This window comes from Bombus flavifrons, chromosome 15 (genome assembly GCF_040668555.2).
Source record: "Bombus flavifrons isolate JBK064 chromosome 15, iyBomFlav1_principal, whole genome shotgun sequence".
Taxonomy (NCBI): Eukaryota; Metazoa; Arthropoda; class Insecta; order Hymenoptera; family Apidae; genus Bombus; species Bombus flavifrons.
In genome coordinates, this window is record NC_138456.1 from 4,646,172 (window position 1) to 4,658,243 (window position 12,072).

A 12,072-nucleotide genomic window follows, 5' to 3' on the forward strand; every position below is an offset into this window, starting at 1 on the left:
CCTCCAAATTAAATGTAATAATTAACCAACATGTAAAATTGTGAAATCGCACAAAGTTTCGTTGGACGTTGGAAAATTGCCAACTTCTACTAAATCGTTTAAAAAGATAATTTAAAATTTAAGATAAGGAGATTTTAACATATGATCGAACAGATTGCTGGTTCTTCGTAGCTCGCGATAGAATACTTTCAGTTCCATTCAATTCTCGAAATTGCCTATGCGTAACGTAGTAATCGAGCAAGATAAAAGATTACGATTTTACAATGTGCAAGTGAAATTCTACAAAATTTCTCGAAGGTTCACAAAATTCTACAGGAGTTTGTAAACTTACATGAAAATTCTACAAACTGTCATAAAGTTTCATAACATTTCCTAAGGATTCGCGAAATTCTACAGAATTCAATAGAATTTACGTGAGATTCTAGAAACATTGTCAGCAATTCTATAAAATTTCGCAAAATTTCAACAAATTGTACAAAGTTACGCAAAATTCCACAAAATTTCCTCAAGTTTGTCGAATATCTGCTGAGCTTCGTCTTTCACAAAATTTCCTAAAACATGTCAAACTTTCACAAAATGCTGTAGAACGTCAGAGAACTTTCGAAAATTCAACAAAATCTCTAAAATTCCTTAAGAATCCACTGGCAACCCATGCCAAAAGATGCAAATAAGCTTGGAAATCAATTCAGACAGCGGTATAAACAGACGATTCGTGCAGCAGGAGCCGGATTGAGTGCGGTGAAGCGATTATGTTCGTTTCTGGGAACGATGCTCGACGATGGTACCACGGTTGGTACCTTTCGTCGCAACAAAAGCCCCGGGAGGACCCGGGCCGCGGGTTATTAATGTCAGAACGTCACAGAAGAGCGTACTCCGCGCGGTCGAGTTGCATGCTGAGGCGCAAAGACGATTCACGACGACGTCGGGGCCGACATTGCCCGGGACACAATATATAATTCCCCGTTCGCCGATAATTATTGCGACTCGGCAACTTTCATACAATGGCCCCTTCTCCGTGGGCCAGCCTATTCCGAAACTCTAGCTCGTACACGGAGAGTCGAGACGAACCTGCGCCTCGTAATAAAGTGACATTAGCCGGCATGCGATTCCGCGATAAACTTTCGAAATTTATACCCCCCACGACTTCTCACGATACACCCCTTTATCCCCTCGAAGGCAGAAACATCGTTTATTTGCTGTTTATACGGTAAGAGACAATTTCGACTTTGCAGATTCTTCGATAATGGCGAGGAACGCCGAGTTTTAGCGATGGCTGACTAATACCAGCCAAATTCACGAGATAATAAATCTTTGGTTTGACTGGCGTACGCTTGTTGTATGCGCTTGTGCGAGCTTGTTGTTTGGTCGAGTGCTTTTGCAGTTTGGTGGACGTGAGGTTTTTAACCCATCAATAGATTGGGTCGAGAGAGACTCGTTGTTAATTCTTTATTAACTTTGCCATTTAATCGAGAAAGTAGTCATTATTAGACTGGGATTTTTATGCAATTTTGTATTTCCTGTAACGTAGCCAAAGGACGCACCTTACACAGCGATTTATCGCGTAATTGTTCATTCTAAACTTTCTGTCATTTTGTTGCCAAGGGACTGGGAGAGTCAGTTGTTGCGTGTTACATTCACGTATTTGAGATCAACGATTTTTCTCATGTCCGTTGTTTTATATCGTAATATGGGATTCTGACAATTTGGGAAGATGGACTCATTTGTGGAATTACTGCTTTTTTTCTTTCTTTTTTGTTGGAGAAGAACGACGATGCTACGTGGTCGACATCGAAATTTTTCGGTAGCTTCTAGTCGTCACTGATTGATATTCAGATCGAGAGGCATAGCAACTGTCATATGCGGAATTTAGATTTTTGGTATTCGTCTACGTGCTCCATTTTGATAACTGTTTTGTTGCTTGCCATTGTTGAATAATATTTAAATCTGTAAGAGATCTTAATGCCAATTCTTCTTTCATAAATTCTGGAGCAATTACTAAGAAGACTATACGAATGTGTAACTATCGGAAATTTCTAATTTATGGAACCACATCTCACCGGACAACCAAACAAACCATGTTTCCGTTGCGAAAAAGATTACGTTTGGTTAAATAATGATCAAAAGAACATAGCAGGATTAATTTAGTTCGAAATCGTATTGAGAAACAGCCAAGTTAGTCTTTGTTATACCTTAAACATGCAAAACTTGAGCAAACATATGTATAACTTCAATTTCCAATTAAAAAATATCTTTCTTGCTTTAAGGAGCAATTTAAAAAAAAGGACGGTTCCATCCTGTAATTTTCATTATTCTATATCAACAAGGTATTGTATTACATTCTTACAGAATTTCGTGCTCCTACAAGCTTCTGTATATTCATTATTTTTTTAGTGAAATCCATTCGTAATCGCGACTTGCTGTAAGACTATATTTCTGGCCACACTTGTCCCAAGAAAATTTTCAAACTTACGCAATCTCTGTCCTTCACTAAATGTCAGCACGATAACCGAAGAAACGAAAGAGAGAATGAACGATTCCTGTTTGACGCTAACGAAAAAGTGGAGAGATAGTTCCCAGCATCGACGTTATTTATACTTAAACATCAGCGTGCGTGATTAGACACAGAGATAAATATTCAAAATATTTCAACTGAGCCAGAAAGTAGGAATATACTAAAAAATTTCATTCAAGTTTCAGGAAAACTGCACATTATATGCATTTCTTCATCCTTGTCCTGAATCCTCATTCAAATGTCGCACTGTGCGCAACCTCGATGGTCATCGTGGATCGTGTGTATCGATTAAACCAACGTCATAGGGAGAATTTTCTAGCAGTGGTTGGAGGAGCTAATGATTTATTTCCGCTCTCTGAGGGCACACGAGTCTACGGCGTTTCGGCGGCTAGCAGTACCACTCGACCTCCGTGCTGGAGCGTGACAGTGGCAGATTTAAAGGAGCAAGGGAATTATAACTGGAAAAAGGAGCATGTCGTGCCCGGGCCGAGTCGCAGGGACAGGCTGTCATGACTAACGCTAATCGAGGCACCGCAGTACACTCTTTCGTTCGCCTAATTACGAATGCGTACTACAAAGCGTATCGAGTGTCGCGCGACACGAGTGTTGAAATCAAAGTAGGCCGCCGGGGATCCGCACGCGCCTCTTTCGATCACGTTCGAGGGCACCAAACAGCCAATTTTTGCTCAATATGAAGTAGGAAAATATTCGAACGCTCGTTCCACATCTCTTTTACGAATACGTTAAGTGTGTTATGGTTGCACAATTTTGAAATTTCGCTGGCACTGTTACGAGACCCGACTATCGTGATTATATTGTTAAAATGTGAAACACATCTGGCAGTATACATACACAGGAATTAGAAACACAAGGTGTATTTAATATCAATTATATATTTCACGGAGATGACAAAAATAATTAAACAATCTATTATCTGTTATATTAATATAATAGGAAAAGAGGAGAAATTCTGCGAGATTTTACACTGATTAATATTAAGCAATGATAACTTTGATCATCCTTATTCCTATCGAATCGCCGCACGTTTTTATATACAAATTTTGTTCGTCGTTTTAATACCTACAATATACTCTATAAATATCTACCGCATATTTCGTAACGCCCTGTATAACGTATTTTCTCCAAGATTTCTCACAATTAATGTTAAATATCGAAAAAACGATCCATAATAGAGAAATTAATAAAAATTATTTAATTTAAAAATTACTGAAAAATAAAATCGTGCTATTATGTAATATATCTAATCTGTATTATCTTCCTATGTTACTACTATTATCTTTCAATCCAGAGATCAATGATTCAGTCATTTTCTGATTGAAACGAGTACGTAACACCTTGCACGATTTTCCCCTAGCAACGCGACATAACGTGGAAACGCGAGGGAAACTGCTGGCAACGATGATACGCTAGCATCAGAAAGGTACCAATTAATCCCAGGATTTCCTTCCTCCACGCTAGGACACATTCGATCCGCCAAGCGGAAAGGGGTTTCACGTGCTCGATAATTCCAGATTCACGAGGACGTTGTCACGAGAGAAGGAAGAGAAGGCGGAGGAGGAAACCCGGGGAGGTTCCATCCGTGATTTCGGAAGCGGAACGATGCGCTTCCTGACTTGTTCCAATTGCTCCTTCGACGTTTTCAATGGGAAAATACACAGTGCACTGTGTTTCTCATCGTGGATGAACAAAATTTTAGCACTCGTGAAAATGCAGAAATTTGTCATCGACGATTAATGTGACAGAGAAAGACAATCTTTTTGTTATATAAATTATATGAAATTTATACGAATTACGTATTCTTTCTTACGTATTATTAAGTATTATTACGTACTCTAATCTTACGTATTACAGACGACTAAAATACGAAATTTGTACCAAAGAAACGTGAAAAATATGTAACAAAATATATAACGCAAGAAGCGGAACAAAATTTCATTTGTTCGAATAAATTTCGCCCAAAAAATCAACCAAATCCTGAATAACACATTTTTTTTAATACTGAAACTACGGACAATTAAGATGTGTAATGTAAGGAGAAAAATAAACTAAGACATTATTTATATATTTTATAAAATATCGTTTAAGTTTCCAAAAATACAGAATGGTAGGAATCTATAAAATTACAAATTCATCACTTTGATCACTCTGATGACGCTAGTATTAAAGACTTGTTACTTTAATTGCATTAGTATTTCAGTATTAAGATTCTCAATTACACGATTAATATTTTACTAATGAATATCTAATAAATCGTTCAGAGCTTATCAGAAGCTCCTACACAATTCGGCGATAGATATCACGAATAGAAGAAAGAAGAAGCGACGTTATAGTCTCCATTCGGTATCCGGTCGAATATTAAGATCACGAGCTATGATACGTAACCCCCTGAAGAGTTTGTGAATCATCGGGCCCAACTCTCGAACCTAACCCCACCCCCAAAGAATTTTCAGAGAGACAATGGCCCGTCTGCGTCGCGACTCTCCTGCCAGATAAGAAATGACGCGATTGTCGATAGAGAACGCTCATTTTTCCTCTCCTCGAACCGTAAGAAGCATCAGATAAAACGTTTACGAATCTCAGATTGTTCTCTTCGACGATCAATTTTAGATACAATTCTCGCGTCATATTTATTCCTTGGAAAAACACATGAAAGATAATTTTCATATTATGCGCTATTAATTCTATGATTCACATTGTTGCGAAATATTACACAACCATTGAAGAATCTCAATGTAAAAAAACGTTTCAGAGTCATTGTGTCATAATAGACTGTGAATATTTATGCGAATTCACATTTCTATAAATGCAAATAAGAAAATGGAATAGATATATTGACATCTATTTTATCTTCTAAATGTTATAACAAGTTAGTACTCGTTCTATATTAATAATAATTCTTATACAATATAATTATACTATTATTGTGATACAAACATAAAGTATAATGTATAAGATACACAATAAATTTGAAGTACGCAAAGTTGAATAATTAAATTTACACAGAATGTATATCTGTCCTGTACACTTTCGCACACTTAAACTTCCTACACACGCACGAGCATCCTCAGTCCACGAATTACGGAAGAAACTTGGATCATTACTTTCCTCTATTGCCAAATTTTACGTTTATTACATGGAACAGCCAAAATTAGCTTCGCGAAGTAACATGACACGAAACATTGGAAATTCCAAATGCTCGTAATTTTTCGTTCTTTGGTATACCTCTAATTTTAGCAACGCTGCCATTTCATGCCCCTAAATCAACCGCCAACGATAGTTTCCACAGTGGAGAAAACTACCGCGACAAAGTAAAGTAGTCAAGCAATTATGCAAATGCGAAATAATAACCGAATGGTAAAACGCAGACGTGAAACCACGCGGAAAGGACGCGTCGTCGTCCTTTCGCGAGCTGGTACCGGTAAGGACGAGGCGATTGCGACATCCAATCTCGATTCTAATTGTTTAGGAATTGCGCGAATCGCGACCAATTAGCGGCATGCACCGTGAAAACAAGCACGGAATCCGGCTAACGTAAGGGCTAACCGAAATGGTCGAATAATTTAAATTAATAGGACAGCCAGAGGACAAGCTGACAGCCGGTTCACCCCGACTTCTACCACGGAACTTCTTAAACGTTCTCCTTCTCGTGCTGCTAAAGTCCTTGATTACACGCTTCGTACTTTCCGCACGCCACATAAATTCCTGCTTCAAGCGATTTCGAGTGAGGTTTTAATTATATCTTGGCGATTCTTTATTTTATCGGAGGTAACGACTGCTGTAGAAAATTGATATTTTCTTTTTTTATTTCCTGTATTGGAAATTCAACTTCTTAATACAAAATGTCTTGTTTGATTTTTAAGTCCTCGCTGGCGATTCTTTGTTTTATTGGACGACAAAATTGATTCTGTTGTTTCTCGTATTGGAAATTGAGAATTGGAGAGGAAAATTGAAACTGACAACGCACAAATTTTTCTTTCGTCTGTTCGATGCATCAAACTTGTTTAGGGTAAAAGACAACGACGAGAGATACGAAAAATGATAATAAAAAGATAATAATATAAATGAACATTATATAGATTTATAAAGATTAACGACTAAAATAAGTAAATTTTCAAACAAAGGTACATCGATTGTATTTATTGTCCATTTGGTTGCTAAAATTCGAATTTTTCTTTTTTCCATCTACGAGTATTTAGTATGTATTAGAATGAGAAAATATCTGGATTCCTATTATTTCACTGCATTGACTTTCAATTCTAAACAAAACATGGTTTACTAGGATAGAAACTTAAATTATGGTCTAGAATCACCATATTTCGTATGGAAGAAAGTATGTACAATAATCAGAAAGCTCGAACTCTAGATTTCTAACTTTCTACATTCTAATTCATAAATAAAATCTTAATATTAAATAAATATATGTAAATGAATTTTGGAATGCAAGTATTTACTCACCACATTTTTCCATGGAAGCCGTCCTTACATCAGACATGTAAAAGCTACTACATGTTTATTCTAAATAGATGGTTAATTTTCCAATCATTTCTCGAGACCGTTCACGACAGTAACAAGTTCCCGAAAAGTTCGCGAACTCGAGCAGCGACGAGCTGGCCAATTTAAACGACGAAGACGCGGCGCGACGTGGAACATTTTGCATCTCCCGCGAGACAGAGCACGTCGTTTGTTGTACTGACGCGTTAAGAAATTGTCTACGAGACTTCCTGAACCTTCGAGCGAAACTCGAGGAAACTTTAATAAAGTAAAGCAGACAGCTGTGTTCAAGTTTGGAATTTGTACAACACTCGAAAATCTGTCGCAATGGGGTGAAATGTTTTCGATCGAACGCGATTTCGATCTAATAACCGATTATCAGGAAGTTATTGCGAAAAGTAAATACGAAATATGAGTTATCGGTAAAATAGAACATAGACATGACGCGGAAGACAGGTTTAATTTACAAAACTGTTTCGATGACTTTGACATGCGGACTGAATTAGATCGCAGATATGCGTCAGAGTTTGCAAACAATATCAACACCGTGACTGTAAATAGAGAGGTTCCGTAGTCGATACATGTAAGTTCATTTTTTCTATTGTCCGACAAGACATTGAAAATTTGTAATATGTTGAAGTATATAATTTATATATAATAAAGTAATAATACAGTATATATTATATTATTTAATATATATAATTATGTAATAATATAACACTATTGTGTATATAATTTATAATTAATTAAAAAATTAATTAAACTCACCAACATGATGATCATGCCACGCCAGGACACCACAAAGAAGAGCCAAAGTTTTCCCACTTCCTGTTGGACTCTCCAGGAGGCAATTTTCCTGTTTTATACAACCTTGTATGAGCTGTAAAAATACAATTATTATTTACCATTAATAAATCATTTTACAAATATTATATCTCTTCAATTAGATACTTAAATTATAAAAATTCTTACCTGATTCATTACAGCCACCTGACACGAGTAAGGCTTCACAGGAAACTTCACTTTAATTCCAGATATCATTTGCTCATGTTGTATACTGACTTGAGTCACAGTTTCTTCTTCCTGTTTATTGTTTGGTTCATTTTTAATTTTGGTTTGTTTAACGTGACTACCTTTGTGTTTCTTTTTTTCCTGCATTTTTTTAAACCATGTTGGTTTTGAGTTGAAATCATCAGAAGAATTGGAATCACTGTGCTCGTGCATGTTTCTTTTTTTTGGACTTGGGCCTTGTTGGTTCCAGTTAAACATGGGAGTCTTGGATTTCGAACTTGTGTTGTACGTAAGTTCGTTAATATCTTCATCTGATTTTATACTGTCTGTAGATTTTTGAAATTTAGATAGTGTCTCTTCGTCATAACTTGTATCTGTTATCGATGGGTCTGAAGAATCCTTTTCACTTTCTATTATCTCATTAGTTGGCACAATATCACTTTCATCAGAAGATATCTCGATATTATTTGGACTTTCTGGACATAAACTTCCCACCTGGGATCTTTCGTATGTCGAATCATCTCTTTTCAGACGTAATCTACTCATTCTATGAACAAAAATATGCACAATAAGCTAGAATCATCAAACAATGAATGATACTTAAACAAGTATCTTGAAATAAAAAAATGTATGATATTTTAGAAATGTCTTGCAACTTAAGAATTGTTTTAACAATTACTGCATCACTGTGAAGTCTTTTTAATGATATTCATAAAATGTCATACAACATGAATGCAAAAATCTGAGGAAACAGAGCAATAAGCTAATATAACCTCAAAAATCATATATTATCACGTGTACAGTTACATACTTTGTTTCTTCAAACCACTCTTCTAGTTTTAATTTGGCTCCCGTGTAGATGATGAATACGATCACTGCACTAATCACATAAATCACAAGCATCGATTAAGATTGATTAAAGCGAAAAGAAATAACCACACGCCACACGTGTTTCCCGCGTCTTTATTTATCCTTCGAAACGCAACAGTTTATATTATTCACATTTCGCGCGATATTTAAATTAAATTTTCAAAGAAATTCATTAATACGGTTGCGTGTTACAACGAATGGAACTATGAAAGTATAAATTAAACGTGAAAAATATAACGCTACAAAACTGATAGATGTCAAGTTTTTGAACAGTCACGTGACTGAAATATCACGTGCACGATATTTGAATTTTGAATGTCTTTTGTGGAAAAAGGTAGCCTTACAATTTATTTTCTAAAATACAATTATACATCGTTATAAACATACTTTACAGAAAAAATTACCGGAAAATAATTATGTTATGCTACGTATCATTTCATAGATATGCGATACGATAGAAGAAATATTCATTATTATATTTTCTCTTTCATTTTCATTTTTGAAATTCATATTATTTGAGCTGCTTATTTATCAAATCGATATACTCACAAAACAAAAAATAGAGAAAATTGATGAAATTATATAAGATAACCAAGAACCAAGTGCTTCGGCATTAAAATTTTGATAATCTCTACTACTTTGACCAATGTATGACTCATTTAAACATTATGCGCAGTATCTTTTCAAAAAAGCCAAATTTAACCTAGGAAGACGTTATGTGTCTTGCGATAATTCGCTTTCATAACATATAAAGGAATCCTGCCATCAGCGTCGACTAAATATACGGGACATTATTCCACACGAATCTCACCGCGGAAACATAATTTCTGAAGCGAACAGGATTAGACAGGTGAAACGCGTAGCCCCTCGGAGTCTTAATTCCGATGTTGTTCGGTGACCTTCATAAACAAGATACGTCTCTTCCTGACAGAAAGACGCGGGCAAAAAGGAGAGAAAGGTAAAAGGAATATAATTTCCGCGTGTGATTTATGCCTCCTGGCTGGTCCAACGGATCAAACTTCTGATTTACGTGGCTGTTGTGTCCCGCAGTTTCGAAAGCGGTCCCCATCAAAGGGGGCCACGGAATTTAAAAGCCATCCGGCGCGTGTGCGACTTGAATAAGGAATCTCACTCTGTCCATGAGAAGAGAAGCATCTCAAGCTGACATGAATCCTTATCAAATTATCCGAAATTCCCACGCGCGACTGGATACACGACTTTCACGTGTACTTATGTACAGTGGCACACGGAAATATTTGAACATTTATAGCAACATGGGATTATTTCCGTTACCTATGCTTCAACGCTATAAAATTGAATCGTGAACGTTGCATAGAATAATCAAACTCGTTGTACACAGGTTCCTGAAAGTATTTGAACATTAGGATTAAATGTTACAGGTAAACCTTTTGTGAATATTATTATGTGTCGAGTTTCCGCATTTCTAAATCACAAAATTAATTGAAGAAGTTACAAAATATTTAGTACAGGTACTCGTATATGTATCTTAGAGATTATACAGACATTTAAGCAGTCAATTATCCATTATATTAATAAATCTAAATTTTATCGAGGCCGTATTTAACATTTATTATATGCTTCAGACGGATGTTCATGATGTATAGTAACTTTTTACTGAATATACATTTGCAATAAACGTAATGAAATTTCAGAAAGTTTCGTACAACACATATAGTATATCTGTAAAATTTTTTATGCTAAATTGTTTCGAATACTTTTACGAACCAGTGTACGTACGTCCGTACGGACATGAATTGAACGTGTACGCGTTCATGTTTCCATATCACAAACGTAGAACGTCTGAGAGAGACCGTGTCACGTATATGCAATGAAATTACTCAGACTGTAGAGAGCATTTTCAGCTCACGTAGTTTTACTCGAATGATCCTCGCCGAGGAATCCTTACGTTTTCACACGGTTATGATGTATATCTTAATGATAACACGCTGCATGGGCGGAATACGTTTCTCTCGTAACTCTCGATTTACTTCGCTGTCTCTGGTAGGTAGTCGAAAAATGTGTTGATGAAAAGCATATATCGCTGGTTCCTTGATCATTTCAAATCCAACTTTCAAATCGCTTACAGCATCCGTGGAACGAATTAGGTGAGCGAATGTAACAGAATCAGTGGTACACGAGATCTCAGTTACAATAGCTTCGAAGAATAGATCGAATGAAGTAGCTTCTTCAAAGATACTTTACAAAAAGTTAATAAATTGCTAATAAAATTAAAAAAGTTAAATAATAAACAATGTATGTCCACATTTGTTATTTCATTACTTATTTTATACACCAATGACAATTTAATTTTTGAAACCAACGAATTAGAGCAAATTAGTTGATTTTATTATTATTCATACATAAAATGGAATAATAATTTATTCCTCTACTTAACAAATATATGCGATTACTGATTCACGTAGCATTTAGTATCATTCTAGTTTCTTTTCATCAGTTTATTAAAAATATAAATATAATCGTTAACTTGGATATCGACGCGACTGAACAAACATGAAGTTTAAAATTTCTTATTTTATTGATAGGAAGCAGAATCAAAGATGTGCGGATTAATAGTACGCGACTATATCGAATACGCAATATACGAGCCATAAACGCGTGCCGAGTCTTCAACATTTCGGTTTTACGATCAACAGACGTGATTTACTTCTTGGTTCCCGGCGTCTGGTCGCTTCACGCTCAACGAGGGTGAGCATCGCGTCCGTCCACTGGGCTGTAAGTTATGCACAGCCAGTGTGATATCCATAAAATACGCCGAAGGGGCCGAGGAAGTCATTACTATAGGAAAGTGTGGCAAATTGCGTGTAACACCCCTCCCGAAAAGTTACAAAGAGTCCTCGGCCGGGTTTACGCGCCGCCGACTGTGTGACACGTCGATAAAACTCAACTCTTTTTCCGTTTCCCATGAAACTGCTTAAATATCCATAAAACGATCAAACAATATAAACATAAAACAAAAATGCACATATAGCTGTAATACGTACAGCACGATGAATCACGAGTATCTGCCGCAAATTTTATACAAATCTTCCAATCTGTCGACTTGTTTTTCAACAATTCGCTAATTGCGCAACGCATCGATGAAACTCAACTCTTTTTCCAATTGCCAAAGTATCTGGCCAGATTGT

At 36.2% G+C, this 12,072-nt stretch overlaps 1 protein-coding gene across 5 annotated transcripts in view; it reads right to left on the reverse strand.

Annotated features, from left to right (window-relative positions):
* LOC138187631 (Fanconi anemia group J protein homolog) overlaps positions 1-12,072 on the reverse strand; it is a 166,545-nt gene that overhangs the window by 78,746 nt on the left and 75,727 nt on the right. For 3 of the 5 annotated variants that reach the window (XM_069128599.1, XM_069128596.1, XM_069128598.1), the window contains exons 4-6: positions 8,847-8,915; positions 7,997-8,582; positions 7,793-7,904 (exon numbers count right to left, since the gene is read on the reverse strand). In XM_069128599.1, the coding sequence (XP_068984700.1) occupies positions 7,793-7,904; positions 7,997-8,581 (697 nt within the window). In that variant the 5' untranslated portion in view covers position 8,582; positions 8,847-8,915. Of the gene's footprint in view, positions 1-7,792; positions 7,905-7,996; positions 8,583-8,846; positions 9,148-12,072 lie in introns of those variants that run through there. The other 2 variants (XM_069128595.1, XM_069128594.1) reach the window with 1 other exon arrangement.